Source organism: Manis pentadactyla, chromosome 5 (genome assembly GCF_030020395.1).
Source record: "Manis pentadactyla isolate mManPen7 chromosome 5, mManPen7.hap1, whole genome shotgun sequence".
Classification (NCBI taxonomy): Eukaryota; Metazoa; Chordata; class Mammalia; order Pholidota; family Manidae; genus Manis; species Manis pentadactyla.
In genome coordinates this window covers 111476328-111499232 of record NC_080023.1, presented here as the reverse complement: position 1 = coordinate 111499232, position 22905 = coordinate 111476328, and the positions used below count along the sequence as shown (strand labels likewise).

The following is a 22905-nucleotide window of genomic DNA, read 5'->3' as shown; positions in this document are numbered from 1 at the left end:
AAACCATAAAAATCTTAGAAGAAAAAAAAAACTCTTAGAAGAAAACCTAGGTAAAAATCTCTTGAATATAAACAGGAGCAACTTTTTCCTGAACGCATCTTCTCGGGCAAGGGAAACAAAAGCAAAAATGAACAAATGGTACTACATCAAACTAAAAAGCTGTACAGCAAACGACACCAACAGCAGAACAAAAAGGCATTCTATTCTACAGCATGGGAGAATATATTTGTAAATGACATATCTGACAAGGGGTCAACATCCAAAATATATAAAGAACTCTCAGGCCTCAACAGCCAAAAGGCAAATAACCCTATTAAAATATGGGCAGAGGATATGAACAGACACTTCTCCAAAGAATAAATTCAGATGGCCAGCAGGCACATGAAAAGATGCTCCACATCACTAATTATCAGGGAAATACAAATTAAATGACAATGAGATATCACCTCACACCAGAAAGGATGGCCAACAGAAAAGTCTAGGAACTACAAATGCTGGCAAGGATGCAGAGAAAGGGGAATCCTCCTACAGTGCTGGTGGGAATGTAAGCTAGTTCAACCATTGTGGAAATCAATATGGAGGTTCCTCAAAAAGTAAAAATAGAAATACTATTTGATCCAGGAATTCCACTCCTAGGAATTTACCCAAAGAAAACAACTTCTCAGATTCAAAAAGACATATGCACCCCTATGTTTACTGCAGCACTATTTAGAATAGCCAAGAAATGGAAGCAACCTAAGTGTCATCAGTAGATGAATGGATAAAGTAGAGGTGGTTCATATACACAATGGAACACTATTCAGCCATAAGAAAGAAACAAATCCTACCATTTGCAACAACATGGATGGAGCTAGAGGATATTATGCTCAGTGAAATAAGTCTGACAGAGAAAGACAAATACCAAATGATTTCCCTCATTTGTGGAGTATAACAACAAAGCAAAACTGAAGGAACAAAATAGCAGCAGACTCATAGACTTCAAGAAGGAACTAGAACTAGCAGTTACCAAAGAGGAGGGGTGAGAGGGAGAAGGGGGTTGTGGGGATCGTGATTAGTGTGCATGGTGTGTGTGGGGTCACAGGGAAGTAAGTGTAGCACAGAGAAGACAAGTAGGGACTCTGTGGCATCTTACTATACTGATGGACAATGAGGTATGGGGGGGACTTGATAATAAGGGGAATGTAGTAATCACATTCTTTTTCTTGTGAAACCTTCATAAATGTATCAATGATACCTTAGTAAAAAATACAAAATAAAAAAATTTTTAAAGGATTTGAGCAGACACTTTACCAAAATTATAGGGACAGCACATAAGTAATGAAAAGATGTTCAACATTGTTAGTCACAATGAGATACTACTACATACCTATTAGGATAGAAAAAAATGTTTTAAACTAACAGTATCAAATGCTGGTGAGCATATGGAGTGAGTAGAATCCTCACACTTTCCTAGCAGGACTGCAAGGTGGTACAGCCACTTTGCAAAACAGGAAGTTTCTTATAAAGGTAAATATACACTTACCATATGACCCAGCAATCCCACCCCTAAATATTTACTCAAGTGAAATGAAAACTTATATTCACATAAAAATTTGTAAACAAATATTGATAGCCACTTTATTCATAACCACCAAAAACTAGAAACAATCCACATGTCTCTCAACTAGTGGTGATAAACTAACTGCTTACATCCAGGCAATGGAATACTACTCACCAATTTTAAAAAAATGAACAACACACAAAAACATGGATGAATATCAAATGCATTATGCTAAATGAAAAAAGCCAGACTTAAAATGTCACATACTATGTGGATTCCATTTATATGACATTCTAGTAAAGGCGAAACTATAGGGATAGAAAATAGAAAACAGGCTGCCAAAAGGTAGCCCAGGGGCTGACTACAACGAATCATGGGACAATTGGTGTGGAATAATAGAACTGTGCTTTAATTTGAACAGCTGGTATTTACATGACTGTATGCATCTGTCAAAATTCCCAGTGGTACATGCAAAAAGTATGAAATTACTGAACATAAATTATACCTTAAATTTAAGGAAAGAAATAAAAAAGATAACTCTGGAACCTTTTAAAGTAGCCAGAATGAAAGGAGGGAGACAGATTGGGAGATTCTGTAATTAATCAATGGATGACTTTTCCAGGGATAGAAGCAGAGGTGAGAAGTGGTTAGATTCTAGATCTATTTTACAGAGTAATGGATGTAATATGCCAAAGACTGGGCTATGGCGGTTAAAAAAGAAAGGGATCAAGGTGACATCAAGATTTTTTTTATTTCATTTTTTCATTGGAAAACTTTTTAAAATTAAAGTACGGTTGATATACAATCTTATGTTGGTTTCAAATAAACAATACAGTGGTTCTAGTTACGCATATTATTAAATCCTCACCCCCTCTAGTGCATCTACTATCTATCAACTTAGTAAGATGTTACAGAATCATTAACTGTATTCTCCGTGCTGTACCACCATCCCCGTGACAAATTTATATTGTGATTGCATTTATTGTGCCCCTTTATCCTCTTTACCCTCCCCCCATCCCCACCCCAACCCCTCCCCCTTGTTAACCACTATTCCCTTCTCAGTGTCTATGAGTCTACTGTGGTTTTGTTCCTTCTGTTTTGCTTTGTTTTTATACTCCATAAATAAGTGAAGTCATATGGTATTTGTCTTGCTCTGCCCTGGCTCATTTCACTGAGCATAATACCCTTGTTGTTGCAAATATCACTATATAAAGAGCTCTGCTCAGTGCTCTGGGCAGAAGCAGAGACAGGGGTGGATTATGGACCTGCAGGCTGCTGGACGCACACGTGATTCTAGTGCTCAACCTACCACAAGGAGAATAAAGCCAGGTATAAACGCTTTTACCCCAAGAATGTTCCATTGTCATTTCTCAGTCTCACTGAATCCATAGTGAACTTATCTGTGGCTGAAACCCTCAGGCAAGACATCCACCTAATACATATGTAGTATCATAGCAATTTTGCAATAAAACAAAAAACCAAACCTTGTTGGTCACCAATGAAACCAGCTCATTACTTTGAAAGCTAATAAACAGAAGGAAATAACTTTCCTGTAAGAACCCTATGTCAGAAAAACAATGGCCAACTAAGGGAAGTTCTCTTTATCTACTAAATTAAGAAACAATAATAAAAATAGAATTATCATCATTTTACAGCCCCTTATGAAATAAATGTGCCAAGCAATGATTATCAATGGTTACTAATGCATAAAAGGACAGACAATTGAGCATTATGTGCCTCCTGGTAGAAGTATTCAATACTACCTATATTCTTGCAAAAATTTGAGCCTCAATCTGATCAAGGCCATGTATAAAAATAACAATTATAGGAAATTGAGGACAGAAAACAGGTTGAATGTCATAGGGATGTAATCCTAGGAAAATCCAGAATGTGCAAAATTCTATAGGACATACCATCCAGTTTCTTCAACAAGAAACTGCAAGGGAAAAAAATAGTAGCAACCTGTAGACTAAAAGAGAAATATCAGCCTATTGCAGTGTTTGGAACTAAATGGATCCTGACTTTTTTTAATGATGAATGAGGAAATTTGACCAGTAACTAGATATTTGATACTAAGGAATTACTATTAATTTTAGATGTGATAATGACACTATTATAAAGAGATTGTTCTTCTTTTTAAAGACACAGAAGTATTTAGAGATGAAAAAATATAATATGATTGGAAGTTTGCTTCAAAATAATTAAGTGGGAGGTAAACAGAATGAGTGGAGTCAAGCAAATTAAGTAGTTAATGGGAGGTAATGGGTACATGTGGGTTTCACTATATAATTTGCTCTATTTTGGTATATATTTGATCCAAATTAAAAGTTTTTCTTAAACCAGTCTTCAGGAAAATCTATAACAGAATTTGTTCCATTTGCCTGAAAATGTCAGATTCAATTTATGACCCTCCCAAATGTATTTACATTTTTCACACAAAGATAAGGTCTTAAAAGAATGGTGCTAGTGGTGTATTTAATGAGTCAGGCAAATCAGTGAAAATTTTCCTTTATTTCAAGATAAACATTCCCAACAATCTCAAAACCAAATGAGACACATAAACAACCAAATCTACTTTTAAGTAAGCATCTGGGTTAGAGCATGATTTGTTTTTATAATAGATGACCCTTAGTGACCTTTCTGATTACCTGCCTATTCACCAAGAGTAAGTGGGATTCAAACTTCATCATGTACTACAAGGTTGTCTCACCAAATTAATCATCTATATTTTTAAGTGTTTAAAATATTCTGAAGTTCACCAAAGGATAAATAAATTTGAGTTTTCAAATTCTAGTCTTTTACCAACTATCTAAATATTTCCACAAATAAGAAAGCAAACTTTAAAAACAGCTCAGAACTGCTTTAATACTATGCAGACACTTACACAAAAGCAGATTTACATACCTTGCCTGGACTGTGAAGGTGCTACAGGAACTTCTTGGTTTGGCTCAAAAGGAAGTTCAGGTGTTAGGTTTTCAAATAGCTCTTTACTAATGAGATTTAGCTTCTTAAAGTTCTCAACTTCTTGCTGAAGTAGAATGGAGGAATTTAATTACTAAACTGGCTAATAGAGTAAACAACAGGCAATAATTGTTACCAATCTCAGAAAATGAGTTTTTAAAACAGGGATTAACAGAATAAAAAAGATGTTATAATAAAGAATATAATATTATACTTAATAACAATTAATATTCAGAATCTAAAAAGGGTACAGAGAACCCTAAAATATTATGAATACTTTATAATTAATATACGTCATAAAAGCATACTTCCAATCAATTATTTGTTGAGCATTTACACACAAGACCACTAGTGTATTACAGAAGTTACAAAGTAATCTAATGCATGTTCCATAACCGTAATGAATTTACAAGTTAGATGGAAAGAAATGCACACATAAAAACAAGTAATATTAGGCAGTATATGAAAAGTGATAATCTTTGGTATAAGAATTAAGAATATCAAGTAGGCATCATAGAAAAGATGAGACAAAAGCAGCTCTTGAAGAATGAGAATTAGGAGAAAGGGGAAACATTCCCTATTAGGTAATGTGAGCAAAGATGATAAGTATGGAATAAGCAATCATTCATTAGAAAATTTAGTAAGTGAGAAAACTGGAGTAGAACCAGTGGCAAAAAGAGCTGACAAGGAAGTTGGAAAAAGCTATTATAAGATCTTTATAGTAGTCCAACTTTTTATTTCATTCTCTATAATAGGAAACATGTGATAAGGGTACATCTATATATATAGCCCTGAAGATTCATTTCCAAATCTCTTTTCTAATTTAGCAGCATGGAGGCTCAGTAGGTCTGAGGTGTGAGCCCAAAGAAAGAATAGGCCCATCACTGCCCCTGGGCTCCCAAAGCTTCTCTTTTTTAACTGTTGTTACATAGTCACTTAGATGCTCCCTGCCCTGATTTACAGAGGTGGAAGCCACTGTTACAGCTTTGGAAACCATTCTCCATTGGAAGGTCAGTGGGCCATGGTGCATGAAGACCATCCAGGCCTAACCTAAGCTGTGGAATAAAAAAGGGGTTTGATAAAGAGGCACAAAAATCTCAATCATGGTATCATTTGGACATGGGGATGGAAGTACAGAATAAGAATATAATCAATGGTTCTGTAACATTTTTCTGTGTTGACAGTAACTGCATTAGTTGGGGTGAGGATTTAATGTATGTAACTGTTAAAACACTGTTGTATACTTGAGACCAATATAATACTGTATATTAGCTATATTCAGTAAAAAAAAAACTTCATAAAAAAAAGGAATTTGAGGGAATGCTTGCATTTTACTACTTCTTATAAGTTTTCCCCAATAAACTATCACATCTACACCACTCAGTGCTGATGGATCCATGGTGCTTACATAGCAACATCCAAAGAGGGTTTATGCAGGTAAAAAACACAACAAATGTCAGATAAGCCAAATTAAATATCATCATTACCTTACTCTTAATAGTTAATCAAACAATCTTTTCCTTCTGTCTTTAAACAATCTTTTCCTGTCTTTACTTGTCAGCTCACACCATTCATTAGTTACTGTTAGTCTTTTAAACAGGGATCTATCTTTGCATTAAAATGCCTTGGATGATTACCTCAGCTCTTGCCCCTATACCAAAATTGCTTTCCCAAAAGTCAAGTGGTTATATAGTTCTGGAGCCCCACAAAGACACTTGAAAGTCATTGCATATAGTTAATGATTAAAAACCTACAAGTAAACGCGGTCACTTGTGGACAAGAAAGTAATAAGAGAAGCAGATCAAAGACAAAACCAGTGAAGACCACATTTAAAAAGCAAGCAGAAATTGTACATTTGTAAATGGTTGAAATGGTACATTTTGTGTTTATATTTTACCACAATAAAAAAAACAAGACATAACAAAAAGGCAACTAGACCGTCTTGTGTCATAAAGTATGAAAAGTGCTAAACAGATACAGATCATTTGTATGCATGAGCCATCTTGAGAGAGCTCTAACCTGACTAGATTTGAACATCAAAATGAATAATCACAATAATCACAGGAATGCAAAAGAATCTATTCCAGAGTCCATAATGACACCAAAAGAAAGGGTGAAGAAGAAAAAAGAAAGTTAAAATACAAAAGTAAAAATTGGAGTGAAGGGGAAAGTTCTTTTTCACAGAGGAATGCTTACCAACTAAATTAGAGGGAATAATGGAAATAGAAAATTAATCTTACAATCCCCTTAGTGATTGATTGAGGCAAAAATCATCAATGGGGGCTAAAACACTGAGTGAAGACTATTGAGGATCACAGATTCAAAGTTGCACTCCAGAGATCAATTAACTGCAAAGGGGAAAAGGTATCTTTAACAATGATGAAATATGCCGGACACCATGATAATCAAATGACTAGTTCTGGAACTCACATCATTACCTCTCCTGAGGTGATGTACTAAAGAGGGCACAGCATCACCTATGTAATATTCCTGATAAAATATTTAACCTGAAACTCATGTGGAAATACTGGGCAAACTTAAACTGAGAATCATTTAAAAATTACTGGCCTGGACTCTTAAAAAATGTCAATGTCATGAAAGGCAAAAAAAATTAAAAATAAGAAGACTAACTGTTCTAACTGAAAGAACTTTAAAATTATATAACTCTAAATGAAATGTGTGATTCCTGGTTGGGGCCGGTATTGAAAAAAAAGTTATAAAGGACATTTTGAAGACAATTGAAGATATCTAAACAGAGACTGTTAGATATTGTATCAGTGCTAAACTTCCTGTATTGATAACTATGGCCATGTAGGAGAATGCAGTTGTCTTTAGGAGATACACATTGACATAGTTAGGGATAAAGTGGCATAATGTCTACAACTAACTCAAATGGTTCAGAAAAAAACATACATATGTGTTATGTACTCCTATATATGTATTATACAGAGAGGAAAAAAAATGCAGTAAGATGTTACCAATTGTTGAACCTAGGTGAAGAGTACACTGGTGTTCACTGTATTATTCTTGCAACTTTTCTGAAGGTTTGAAATGCTTCAAAATAAAGACTTAGAGGGATTAAAATATAGATGTATACTATAGATATAGAAACATGTTTATAATGTATATAGAAAACTAATACACCTTAATGATGTCTTTCAAAAGTATACATCTCTCATTCATATTGGCAAGAATAGAAGAGGAAGAAGTCGAAGCAGCAAGGGTTTCCCTCGGCAAGTTTCTTGAGAGAACACTTGCACTTCAACTTTCTCACCTCCTGTTTGTGGAAGTATGAATTGTGATCTGGATGGTAATGAGGGGGTGAACAATTTGTGAAAGATTTTTTTAAAGGATGAATATGACCGTAGAGTATGAAACCAGTGGAAAGAAAAATTAAAGGTACAGTTACAACAGAGTATGAACCTTTAGAGATCATGATCTCAGAAAACATTTCTTTTCTTGGCTTCTTCAAGTGAAATCAAGTAAAATTACACTTTTTTCCTCCTAGTAACTATTACGAGCATGTCTGCCCCTTTTGTTCCCTCTCTCCTGTTCTTCAATACTTTAAAAGCTTGATCATTTTCCAGCTTTAATTCTCCCATCTATACTAAAATCTACATTTCTTATCACCTCTAGCACTGAGAAGAAAAAAGACATTTTACATAAATAGACACCATGACACCAATTCATTTCCAAATCTCACTATCATTCCGTCCCAGTCTTTCCTAGTCAGTGTTCCTATTTCTATCACACTGTACTATCAATTGTTTCTTTAAAATCTCTTCCCAACTTTGGCACTTCATTCTCATAAAGCCAGGACCATAATCAGTCATTAATGAATGCTAATTAAAAAATATGAATGCTATCTATCTCTTTGGGTTAGCATTTCATTTCACCCTAGTTATTATGAGTTTTTAACTCAATTTTGGTCCCCTGCTACTCAGACCTAGACTAATGCCTGCTAGATTAAACAGTATGCTGATCATACCACTTTTCTTTATAAAAAATTACTGAAATTCTGTCAATGAAGAAGTAGGCTTGAATTTTAGAAGCTACATGATTACGTTGTAAAAGCTGACTATAATGCCATCTTTGAAGGAGATACTTTAGAAACAGATTTGTTTTTCATTTACTGACATATATAGCTTTACTACTGAATTCTTGGTCACTCTTCTACATTCTTTGAAACACAAGATTTTCGTTAGCCACTGTTCTCAGCAATAATCACAAGGCTTTAACATTTACTTGAGACAGTCAACCCTCTTACAGCACAAGGGGATATTTTGTGTCTTCACCTCTCTTTTCTCCATTTTCCCCCCTTGTACGTCAAGTCAACTGGCTACCTTTCCTAGCTGGACTACTTACTCCGTTTTGATTTTGTACATGTTTCCAAATATTGCCTAAAAACCAAGGCAAAACTCTTGCATACGTCACATAGTAGAATTTTGATAAAAGTTACAGGGAGGCAAAATTTTCAACCATTGTCTCAGCAGTGGTAAAAAAGGAGAAATCTCTCCCACAGAAACCTGAGCAAAGAAATCAGGCAGAACTCCAGGAAAAGGGCAAGAAAGAAGTCACTTGCTCAAAGTGGACTAGTCTACAAACCGAATATACAAAAGAGACTCCTAGTGCCAGCAAAACAGACAGAGGGAACACAAAGGGCCTTGGGCCTAGAAACTCTGCGAGAACAGGGACTTTCAGTTTGTTTTCCTCAACAATGTATTTAAGTGCCTATCACTATGGTTGGCCCTTACAGATACTCAAATATCTGTTAGATGAATAAATGGACAGGACTGTTCTGAAGAACAGACTTGAACTGAAGTCAAGAAGAATGTGGTCCAATGGAAATTATTTTTTGTGTCATTATCTCTTGGTCAAGAGTACTGAACACAACAGTGGGTCCTAGATAAGAGTGTTTGGCTATATATAACACAGAATATTCTTTATTTAGGGCCTAGTTCAAGCCCATCCTTCTCTAGGAAGTCTCCCTTGTTTATGCCAACCTAAAGCCCACAAAATTCTTTCATCCAACTATTTTTAAATAATTTTATTATAAAATATCTTGTATAAAACATTTGTATACAGTATAAAAATTAATACAGTGAACACAACCTGTTACCATTATCTAGGTTAACAGAACACTATACTGTATTGCTCCCCACAGGCACCAATTCAAACTGAACAATACCTGTTACCATTATCTAGGTTAATAGAGCACTGCCTGTACTAAAAGCCCCTTGTTTGCCCATCCAATCACATTCTCCTCCTCCTCTCCAGAGGTACCATTACATTGACTTTGGTGAGGATTATTTCCCAACAGTTCTTTCATTAACCACCTATGGAAGTATCCTTAATAATATATTTTGTTTCCCCCATTTTTGAACTTCATATTAATAAAATTATACACTGTATATTCCATGACTAAGATCCACCAATTTATTTTTTATTTTGGGATTTTTAACATACAAAAATATAGTATTCAAAGCCCTATAAATATCTATACCCTAGTTCCAACAATCATAATTTTACCATTTCTTACTCAATTATATTGTCATCATTTAAAAAATTATCCCTACTTCTATATGTTCCATTAATTGATTTCACTGCTAAACACCATATCATTGTATAAAAAGACACTACTTATCCATTATACTGTTTTGGACATGATATGAGGCTATTAGACAATAATGATTTGCATAAATGTTTCACAGTGTATATATTCAAAAATTTCTCTGGGAAAAGTACACAAATACGTATATGCATATACACACATACCTAAGAATGGAATTGATGCTTGTTAGGTATGTGTGTGTAAAATACATATGCATGTAGAAATGGTACTTTGTTTCCTAGGATGCATAAATGATCAACATTAATAAGTAATACTAAACTAATTTCAAAGATTGTTGTAGGGAGAGGATTAAAGATGGCAGCATGAGAGCTGAGACAGAGGTTTCCTCCTAAAACCGTATATAATATGAAAATATAATTAATACAACTAATCCTGAAAGAACAACAGGAAAAAGGACTGCATGAGACTGCACGCACCTGGAGAAAGAGCAGACCTTATGGAATAGGGGGATTGGAAAGCAAGACAGGAGGAATTCCTGGAGACACTGAGATTCCAGCCACTTGTAGAAAGCAGGTATCCATATCCAGCTGCTCTGGGACAAAAGAAAGGCAGGCAGTCTGAGAGACTTCCTAACAAGGAAGCCCATAGCAAGAAGGCTGCCAAAGGGGCAAGGACTGCACAGAGCTTACTGCACAGGAGAAAGGACAGGTAGACAAAATTGTCCAGGTGCACTCGGCCCAGCAGGTTGGGAGCTTGCACGATTTATAGGTTCTCCAGTTCCCTGGCTGGCTACATAGCTCTAAGGACCCCCTCTGCGATAGGCAGCCTACTGTGCCTTTCGCTCAGCCAGCAGCACCTGGCTTGCAAACCAGCAAATCTTACCCTGGTGATAGGCCAGCCAGAGGGAAGAACTGTCTACAGCAACTACAAAAGCAAAGCATTGAGGCTTATAACTGTGTGCTAGGCCCACTGGTTCAGGCAGTGGAGACAGGCATAGCAGCCAGGAAGCAGGAAACAGCCCTTTCCTCCCCACAGGCACCAATACCACACCCCTGCAATTCCCGACATTGCTTCAGGGGCTGAGCAGCTCCAGAGAGTGGAGCTTCTGGGCATTAGAGGGCGCCATATACAAATATGAAACGCCAAAGAAGCCTGGTTCTGAGTAAAACTAATATAACTCCTGAGAAAGATGACATGGACCTCATGACTCTTCCTGAAAGGGAGTTCAAAATAAAAATCATTAACATGCTCATGGAGGTAAGGAAAGATATTCAAGAACACAGGAATGAATTCAGGTCAGAGGGCCAATCATTGAAGAGCACAATGGAGGGTATTAAAAGCAGATTAGATACGTGGAGGAGACGATAAATGAAATAGAAATCAGAGAAAAGGAATACACATAAGCTGAGGCAAAGAGAGAAAAAAAGGATCTCTAAGAATGAAAGAATATTGACAGAACTTTGTGACCAATTCAAACAGAGCAATATTCGCATTATAGGGGTACCAGAAGAAGAAAAGAAAGTCTTAGAAAGTGTCTTTGAGGAGATAATTGCTGAAAACTTCCCCAATCTGGGGAAGGAGATAGTCTCTCAAGCCATGGAGATCCACAAATCTCCCAACACAAGGGACCCAAGAAAGACAACACCAAGACATATAGTAATTAAAATGGCAAAGTTCAAAGATAAGGACAGACTCTTAAAAGCAGCCACAGAGAGAAATAAGACCACATACAAAGGAAAGCCCATCAGGCTAACATCAGACTTCACAGCAGAAACCTTACAGGCCAGAAGAGAGCAGCACCATGTATTTAATGCAATGAAACAGAAGGGCCTCGAACCCAGATTACTTTATCCGGCAAGATTATCATTTAGATTTGAAGGAGGGATTAAACAATTTCCAGATAAGCAAAAACTGAGAGAATTTACCTCCAACAAACCATCTCTACAGTCTATTTTGGAGGGACTGCTATAGATGGAAGTGTTCCTAAGGTTTAACAGCTGACAGCAGAGGTACTGAAACCACAGAAAAGAAAGTAGAACAGCTAATTACTATGCAAATTCAAAATTAAATTAACTATCCCCAAAGACAATCGAGGGATAGACAAAGAATACAGAATATGATACTTAATAGATAAAGAATGGAGGAGGAAGAAAAAGGAGGAGAAAAAGAAAAGAACTTTTAGATTGTGTTTGTTATAGCATATTAAGTGATATAAGTTAGACTGTTAGGTAGTAAGGAAGTTAACCCTGAACCTTTGGTAACCACGAATCTAAAGTCTGCGATGGCAATAAGTACATACCAAATGGAAACCAACCTAAATGTTAATGAACTGAATGCACCAATCAAAAGACATAGAGTCACTGAATGGATAAAAAAGCAAGACCCATCTACATGCTGACTACAAGAGACTCACTTTAAACCCAAAGACATCCACAGACTAAAAGTGAAGGGAGGGAAAAATATATTACATGCAACTAATAGGGAGAGAAAGGCAGAGTTGCAGTACCTGTATCAGACAAAATAGACTTTAAAACAAAGAAAGTAACAAGAGACAAAGAAGGACATTATATAATGATAAAGGGATCAATCCAACAAGAAGATATAACCATTATAAATATCTATGCTTCAAACGCAGGAGTACCTACATATGTGAAACAAATACTAACTGAATTAAAAGGAGAAATAGAATGCAATGCATTCATTTCAGGAGACTTCAACACTCCACTCACTTTGAAGGACAGATCAACCAGACAGAAAATAAGGAGACAGAGTCACTGAACAACACATTAGAACAAATGGACCTAACAGACATCTACAGAACTCTACACCCAAAAGTAACAGGATATACATTCTTCTCAAGTGCACATGGAACATTTTCAAGAACAGATTATATACTAGGCCACAAAAAGAGCCTCAGTAAATTCAAAAAGATTGAAATTGTACCAACCAGTTTCTCAGACCACAAAGGTATGAAACTAGAAATAAATTATGCAAAGAAAATGAAAAATCCCACAAATACATGGAGGCTTCACAACATGCTCCTAAATAACCAATGGATCAATGACCAAATAAAAACAGAGCTCAAGCAATATATGGAGACAAATGAGAACAATAATTCAACACAGCAAAATCTGTGGGATGCAGCGAAGGCTGTGCTAAGAGGAAAGTATACTGCACTACAATCTCATATAAGCAGTCTAAAATCACAATTAATGAAACTAGAAAAAGAAGAACAAATGAGGCCCAAGGTCAGTAGAAGGAGGGACATAATAAAGATTAGAGCAGAAATAAATAAAATTGTGAAGAATAAAATAATAGAAAGAATCAATGAAAGCAAGAGCTGGTTCTTCAAGAAAATAAACAAAATAGATAAACCCCTAGTCAGACTTATCAAGAAAAAAAGAGAGTCTAGACACATAAACAGAATCAGAAATGAGAAAGAAAAATGACTACAGACACCACAGGAATACAAGAATTAACAGAGAATACTATGAAAAATTATATGCTAACAAACTAGATAACCTAGAAGAAATGAACAAGATTCTAAAAAAATACAACCTTCCAAGGCTGACCAAGGAAGAAACAGAAAATATGAACAGACCAATTACCAGCAAAGAAATTGAACTGGTAATTTAAAAACTACCTAAGAACAAAACACCTGGAACAGATGGCTTCACTGCTGAATTTTATCAAACATTTAGTGAAGACCTAATACCCATCCTCCTTAAAGTTTTCCAAAGAGTAGAAGAAGATGGGAACACGACAAAACTCATTCTATGAGGCCAGCATCACTCTAATACCAAAACCAGGCAAAGACACCACAAAAAAAGAAAATTAGAGGCCAATATCCCTGATGAACATAGATGCAAAAATACTCACCAAAATATTAGGAAACCAAATTCTAAAATACATCAAAAAGTTCATCCATCAAGTAGGATTTATTCCAGGGATGCAAAGATGGTACAACATTCGAAAATCCATTGACATCATCCACCACATCAACAAAAAGGACAAAAACCACATAATTATCTCCACAGATGCTGAAAAACCATTTGACAAAATTCAACATCCATTCATGATAAAAACTCTCAGCAAAATGGGTATACAGGGCAAGTACCTAAACATAATAAAGGCCATCTATGACAGGATCAAAAAATTAATACACAGAAATATGTGGCATTAATATCCACTAACAATGAACTAGCAGAAAGAGAAATCAGGAAAACAATTCCGTTCACAGTTACATTAAAAAGAATAAAATACCTAGGAATAAACCTAACCAAGGAAGTGAAAGACCTATACCCTGAAAACTACAAGACACTCATGAGAGAAATTAAAGAAGATACCAATAAATGGAAACACATCCCATGCTCATGGATAGGAAGAATTAATATTGTCAAAATGGCCATCCTGCCTTAAGCAATCTATAGATTCAATGCAATTCCTATCAAAATACCAACATCATTCTTCAATGAACTACAGAAAATCGTTCTAAAATTCATATTGAACCACCAAAGACCTCGAATAGCCAAAGCAATTCTGAGAAGGAAGAATAAAGGTGGAGGGATTATGTTCCCCAATTTCAAGCTCTACTATAAAGCCACAGTAATCAAGACAATTTGGTACTGGCACAAGAACAGACCCAGAGACCAATGGAACAGAAAAGAGAGCCCTGATATAAACCCAATCATATATGGTCAATTAATATATGATATAGGCGCTATGGACATACAATGGGGAAATGACAGCCTCTTCAACAGCTGGTGTTGGCAGAACTGGATAGCTACATGCAAGTGAAGGAAACTAAATTATTGTTTAACCCCATAAACAAAAGTAAACTCGAAATGGATTAAAGATTTGAATGTAAGTCATGAAACCATAAAACTCTTACAAGATAACATAGGCAAAAATTTCTGAATATAAGCATGAGAGCAACTTCTTCTTGAGCACATCTCCTTGAGCAAGGGAAACAAAAGAAAAAATGAACTCATGGGACTACATCAAACGAAAAAGTTTCTATACGGCAAAGGGCACCATCAACAGAACAAAAAGGCATTCTACAGTATGGAAGAATATATTTGTAAATGACATATCCAACAAGGGGTTAACTTACAAATTATATAAAGAACTCACATGCCTCAACACCCAAAAAGCAAATAACCATTTAAAAAATGGGCAGAGGATATGAAGAGACCATTCTCAAAAGAAGAAATTCAGATGGCCAGCAGACACATGAAAAGATGCTCCACATCACTAATCATCAAGAAAATGCAAATTACAATCACAATGAGATATCACCTCACATCAGTAAGGATGGCCAGCATCGAAAAAAGTAAGAACAACAAATGTTGGCAAGGATGTGGAGAAAGGGGAACCCTCCTACAATGCTGGTGGGAATGTAAACTAGTTTAACCATTGTGGAAAGCAGTATGGAGGTTCCTCAAAAAACTAAAAATAGAAATACCATTTGTCCTGGGAATCCCACTCCTTGGAATTTACCCAAAGAATACAACTTCTCAGATTCAAAAAGACATATGCACCCCTATGTTTATCACAGCACTTTTTGCAACAGCCAAGATATGGAAGCAACCTAAGTGTCCATTGGTGGATGAATGGATAAAGAAGATGTGGTACATATACATAATGAAATACTATTCGGCCATAAGAAAGAAACAAATCCTACCATTTGCAACAACATGGATGGAGCTGGAGGACATTATGCTCAGTGAAATAAGCCAGGTGGAGAAAGACAAATGCCAAATGATTTCCCTCATTTGTGGAGTATAACAATGAAGCAAAACTGAAGGAACAAAATAGCAGCAGACTCAAGAGACTCCAAGAATGAACTAGCGGTTACCAAAGGGGAGGGGTGTGGGAGGGCGGATGTGGAGGGAGGGAGAAGGAGATTGAGGGGTATTACGTTTAGTACATATGGTGTGGCAGATCACGGGGAAAACACTGTAGCACACTGAAGGCACATAGTGGATCTGTGGCAACTTGCTGCACTGATGGACTGCATTGGGGTATCGGTGGGGACTTGATAATATGGGTAAATGTAGTAACCAGATTGTTTTTTCATGTGAAACCTTCATAAGAGTGTATATCAATCATAACTTAATTAAAATTTAAAAAAAGATTATTGTAACAATTTACCTCCAGCAGTAGTATGTTGGTTCCTGTTATATTATCCCTTACAAAAATTTAATATTGTCAGGCTTTTTAAATTTTTAACATGTAACAGTTATGATTTTCTGCTTCTGCATATGATGGAATAACTGATGTCAGTCTACATTTCCCAATGAAAATAACGATAAACTGATAAAATAACTATTTCTAGCATTGGACAACTAGAAATGGAAGACCATGATCTCTGAGAAAAGAAATTCACAAGGTAGACTCCCCAATCACCCCATCTTTCTTTTTGGGTACAATTTCCCAACCATGGCACAGCAAGCATCAGCCCAAGTTGAAATGAAAAGGTAGTGCTTAATATTCTGGGAAGCTGAAGCACTGGAATCTGTGGAGCAGAGCCCTAAAGGAGGAGCTATGCAGAGATGAGTGAGCGGTAAGTTTGAGTAAGGGTCAGACCCTTGTGAATCCTTGGCTGAAGGCTGGACTGTATACATGGCAGATAAAACTCCCTAAGACATACTCAAAAGTAGCTGCTAAGTAGTTGAACTAAACAGATATACTAATAGTTCAAAAGGGCTGGGAAATAGTGAGCATACAGACCCAGGTGAGAATGGACATCTTGTTTGCCACTCATAAATACCCATGGCATCCAGGTGAGATATGCTTTAAAAGTTAGGCTATACTACATAATAAGGCCCACAGGTTAAAGTTAAGACCTACTCTAGACTCCACAGCAGAGCCTAATAAAAAAATGTGACAAGAGAGGGGCATAAGATGGCGACGTGAGTAGAGCAGCGGAAATCTCCTCCAAAAACCACATATATCTATGAAAATATAACAAAGACAACCCTTCCTAGAATAAAGACCAGAGGACACAGGAAAATATCCAGACCACATCCGCACCTGAGAGAACCCAGCGCCTCGCGAAGGGGGTAAGATACAAGTCCCGGCCCGGCAGGAGCCGAGCGCCCATCCCCCCAACTCCCGAGGGAGAAGAATAGGCAGAGCGGGAGGGAGACGGAGCCCAGGACTGCTGAACACCCAGCCCCAGCCATCCGGGCCAGAGTGCAGACACAGTACGTGCCCAGGGGTCCCTGGATACTAGGAAAACAGGGCAGCAAGAACAGTGAGAGGGCACCGGAGGCCTGGCGCCGAAGGACACCAGAAAAGCAAGTGACCGCTATTTTTTTCTTTTTTTTTTTCTGTTTTGTTTTGGCGAGCACTTTTTGGAAGTCTTAAAGGGATAGGGACCCCAATACTAGGGAAACAGGGCAGCAAGACCGGTGAGCAGATGACTGAGGCTGGCACCAGAGAAAAAAAGAAAAACGAGCGGCCACCTTTTTTATTTTTTTCTTTAATTAAAAAATTGTTTTTTTAATTTAAAAAATTTTTTCTTTCTTTTTTTTTGGTGTTCGTTGTTTTGTACTGGCGGGTGATTTTTGGAAGTCTTAAAGGGGCAGGCGGGACACTTAATCCAGAGGTAGGGAATCCGGGGATCTCTGGGCACCCTAACCCCTGGGCTGCAGGGAGCAGGGAGGCCCCTTACGGAGATAAATAGCCTCCCAGCAGCTCCTGCTCCAACGTGACTCCACCACTTTGGAGTAGCTGCCCGAGCCAGGCCACGCCCACAGCAACAGCGGAGATTAACTCCATAGCAGCCGGGCAGGAAGCAGAAACCCTGTCTGCACGCACCTGCGCAGCACAAACCACTAGAGGACGCTGTTCTCCCAGGAGAGGAGGGCCACAAAATAACAAGAAAGGAAGTCCTTCCAGCCGTCACTCGTCCCAGCTCTGCAGACTATTCCTATCACCATGAAAAGGCAAAGCTACAGGCAGACAAAGATCACAGAGACAACACCAGAGAAGGAGACAGACCTAACCAGTCTTCCTGACAAAGAATTCAAAATAAGAATCATAAACATGCTGACAGAGATGCAGAGAAATACGCAAGAAAAATGGGATGAAGTCCGGAAAGAGATCACAGATGCCAGAAAGGAGATCGCAGAAATGAAACAAACTCTGGAAGGGTTTATAAGCAGAATGGATAGGATGCAAGAGGCCATTGATGGAATTGAAATCAGAGAACAGGAACGCATAGAAGCTGACATAGAGAGAGACAAAAGGATCTCCAGGAATGAAACAATATTAAGAGAATGGTGTGACCAATCCAAAAGGAACAACATCCGTATTATAGGGGTTCCAGAATTAGAAGAGAGAGGAAAAGAGATGGAAAGCATCTTAGAAGAAATAATTGCTGGAAACTTCCCCAAAATGGGGGAGGAAATAATCGAATAGACCACTGAAATACACAGAACCACCAAAAGAAAGGATCCAAGGAGGACAACACCAAGACACATAATAAATAAAAATGGCAAAGATCAAGGAGAAAGAAAGTTTTAAAGGCAGTTAGAGAGAAAAGGGTCACCTATAAAGGAAAACCCATCAGGCTAACATCAGATTTCTCGACAGAAACCCCACAGGCCAGAAGAGAATGGCATGATATATTTAATACAATGAAACAGAAGGGCCTTGAACCAAGGACACTGTATCCAGCACGACTATCATTCAAATATGATGGTGGGATTAAACAATTCCCAGACAAACAAAAGCTGAGGGAATTTGCTTTCCACAAACCACCTCCACAGAACATCTTACAGGGACTGCTCTAGATGGGAGCACTCCTAGAAAGAGCACAGCACAAAACACCCAACATATGAACAATCGAGGAGGAGGAATAAGAAGGGAGAGAAGAAAAGAATCTCCAGACAGTGTATATAACAGCTCAATAAGCGAGGTAAGTTAGGCAGTAAGATACTAAAGAGGCTAACCGTGAACCTTCGGTAACCACGAATTTAAAGCCTGCAATGGCAATAACTACATGTCTTTCAATAGTCACCCTAAATGTTAATGGGCTGAATGCACCAATCAAAAGACACACGGTAATAGAATGGATAAAAAAGCAAGACCCATCTATATGCTGCTTACAAGAAACTCACCTCAAACCCAAAGACATGTACAGACTAAAAGTCAAGGGATGGAAAAACATATTTCAAGCAAACAACAGCGAGAAGAAAGCAGGGATTGCAGTACTAATATCAGACAAAATAGACTTCAGAACAAAGAAAGTAACAAGAGATAAAGAAGGACATTACATAATGATAAAGTGCTCAGTCCAACAAGAGGATATAACCATTCTAAATATATATGCACCCAACACAGGAGCACCAGCATATGTGAAACAAATACTAACAGAACTAAAGGGGGAAATAGACTGCAATGCATTCATTACAGGAGACTTCAACACACCACTCACCCCAAAGGATAGATCCACCGGGCAGAAAATAAGTAAGGACACGTAAGCACTGAACAACACAGTAGAGCAGATGGACCTAATAAACATCTATAGAACTCTACATCCAAAAGCAACAGGAAATACACTCTTCTCAAGTGCACATGGAACATTCTCCAGAACAGACCACATACTAGGCCACAAAAAGAGCCTCAGAAAATTCCAAAAGATTGAAATCCTACCAACCAACTTTCCGGACCACAAAGGCATAAAACTAGAAATAAACTGTACAAAGAGAGCAAAGAGGCTCACAAACACATGGAGGCTTAACAACACGCTCCTAAATAATCAATGGATCAATGACCAAATCAAAATGGAGATCCAGCAATATATGGAAACAAATGACAACAACAACACTAAGCCCCAAATTCTCTGGGACACAGCAAAAGCAGTCTTAAGAGGAAAGTATATAGCAATCCAAGCATATTTAAAAAAGGAAGAGCAATCCCAAATGAATGGTCTAATGTCACAATTATCGAAATTGGAAAAAGAAGAACACATGAGGCCTAAGGTCAGCAGAAGGAGGGACATAATAAAGATCAGAGAAGAAATAAATAAAATTGAGAAGAATAAAACAATAGCAAAAATCAATGAAACCAAGAGCTGGTTCTTTGAGAAAATAAACAAAATAGATAAACCCCTAGCCAAACTTCTTAAGAAGAAAAGAGAGTCAAAACAAATCAACAGTATCAGAAACGAGAAAGGAAAAATCGCGACGGACCCCACAAAAATACAAAGAATTATTAGAGAATACTATGAAAACCTATATGCTAACAAGCTGGGAAACCTAGGAAAAATGGACAACTTCCTAGAAAAGTACAACCATCCAAGATTGACCCAGAAAGAAACAGAAAATCTAAAGAGACCAATTACCAGCAACGAAATTGAAGCGGTAATCAAAAAACTACCAAAGAACAAAACCCCTGGGCCAGATGGATTTACCTCGGAATTTTATCAGACATACAGGGAAGACATAATACCCATTCTCCTTAAAGTTTTCCAAAAAATAGAGTAGATAGGGATACTCCCAAACTCATTCTATGAAGCTAACATCACCCTAATACCAAAACCAGGCAAAGACACCAACAAAAAAGAAAACTACAGACCAATATCCCTGATGAACGTAGATCCAAAAATACTCAACAAAATATTAGCAAACCGCATTCAAAAATACATCAAAAGGATCATACACCATAATCAAGTGGGATTCATCCCAGGGATGCAAGGATGGTACAACATTCGAAAGTCCATCAACGATCATCCACCACATCAACAAAAAGAAAGACAAAAACCACATGATCATCTCCATAGATGCTGAAAAAGCATTTGAAAAAGTTCAACATCCATTCATGATAAAAACTCTCAGCAAAATGGGAATAGAGGGCAAGTACCTCAACATAATAAAGGCCATCGATGATAAACCCACAGCCAACATTATATTGAACAGCGAGAAGCTGAAAACATTTCCGCTGAGATCGGGAACTAGACAGGGATGCCCACTCTCCCAAATGCTATTTAACATAGTACTGGAGGTCCTAGACATGGCAATCAGACAAAACGAAAAAATACAAGGAATAAAGATTGGTAAAGAAGAAGTTAAACTGTCACTATTTGCAGATGACATGATACTGTACATAAAAAACCCTAAAGACTCCACCCCAAAACTACTAGAACTGATATCGGAATACAGCAAAGTTGCAGGATACAAAACCAACACACAGAAATCTGTGGCTTTCCTATACACCAACAATGAACCAACAGAAAGAGAAATCAGGAAAACAACTCCATTCACAATTGCATCAAAAAAAAAAATACCTAGGAATCAACCTAACCAAAGAAGTGAAAGACTTATACTCTGAAAACTACAAGTCACTCTTAAGAGAAATTAAAGGGGACACTAACAGATGGAAACTCATCCCATGCTCGTGGCTAGGAAGAATTAATATCGTCAAAATGGCCATCCTGCCCAAAGCAATATACAGATTTGATGCAATCCCTATGAAACTACCAGCAACATTCTTCAATGAACTGAAACAAATAATTCAAAAATTCATATGGAAACACCAAAGACCTTGAATAGCCAAAGCAATCCTGAGAAAGAAGAATGAAGTAGGGGGGATCTCACTCCGCAACTTCAAGCTCTACTATAAAGCCATAGTAATCAAGACAATTTGGTACTGGCACAAGAGCAGAGCCACAGACCAATGGAACAGACTAGAGAATCCAGACATTAACCCAGACATATATGGTCAATTAATATTTGATAAAGGAGCCATGGACATACAATGGCGAAATGACAGTCTCTTCAGCAGATGGTGCTGGCAAAACTGGACAGCTACATGTAGGAGAATGAAACGGGACCATTGTCTAACCCCATATACAAAAGTAAACTCAAAATGGATCAAAGACCTGAATGTAAGTCATGAAACCATTAAACTCTTGGAAGAAAATATAGGCAAAAACCTCTTAGACATAATCATGAGCGACCTCTTCTTGAACATATCTCCCTGAACAAGGAAAACAACAGAAAAATGAATAAGTGGGACTATATTAAGCTGAAAAGCTTCTGTACAGCAAACGACACCATCAATAGAACAAAAAGGAACCCTACAGTATGGGAGAATATATTTTAAAATGACACATCCGATAAGGGCTTGACGTCCAGAATATATAAACAGCTCACACGCCTCAACAAACAAAAAACAAATAACCCAATTAAAAAATGGGCAGAGGAACTGAACAGATGGTTCTCCAAAAAAGAAATACAGATGGCCAACAGACACATGAAAAGATGCTCCACATCGCTAATTATCAGAGAAATGCAAATTAAAACTACAATGAGGTATCACCTCACGCCACTGGAGGGCTGCCATCCAAAAGACAAACAACAACAAATGTTGGCGAGGCTGTGGAGAAACGGGAACCCTCCTACACTGCTGGTGGGAATGTAAGTTAGTTCAACCATTGGGGAAAGCAGTATGGAGGTACATCAAAATGCTCAAAACAGACTTACCATTTGACCCAGGAATTGAACTCCTAGGAATTTACCCTAAGAATGCAGCAATCAAGTATGAGAAAGATCAGTGCACCCCTATGTTTATCGCAGCATTATTTACAATAGCCAAGAATTGTAAGCAACCTCAATGTCCATCAATACATGAATGGATAAAGAAGATGTGGTACATATACACAATGGAGTACTACTCAGCCATAAGGAAAGGGCTAATCGAACCATTTGCAGAACATGGATGGAGCTGGAGGGTATTATGCTCAGTGAAACAAGCCAAGCAGAGAAAGAAAAATACCAAATGATTTCACTTATCTCTGGAGTATAAGAACAAAGGAAAAACT

General features: G+C 37.4%; 1 protein-coding gene across 5 annotated transcripts in view; it reads right to left on the bottom strand.

Annotated features, from left to right (window-relative positions):
• The window catches only part of LARP1B (La ribonucleoprotein 1B), a 196098-nt gene that overhangs the window by 92428 nt on the left and 80765 nt on the right, over positions 1–22905 (bottom strand). For all 5 annotated transcript variants that reach the window (XR_008997858.1, XM_057502607.1, XM_057502608.1 and 2 more), the window contains one exon: positions 4445–4568. Coding sequence is in view for 4 of the 5 variants with exons in the window: in XM_057502607.1 (XP_057358590.1) it covers positions 4445–4568 (124 nt within the window). In the remaining variant the exon portion in view is untranslated. The remainder of the gene's footprint in view (positions 1–4444; positions 4569–22905) is intronic.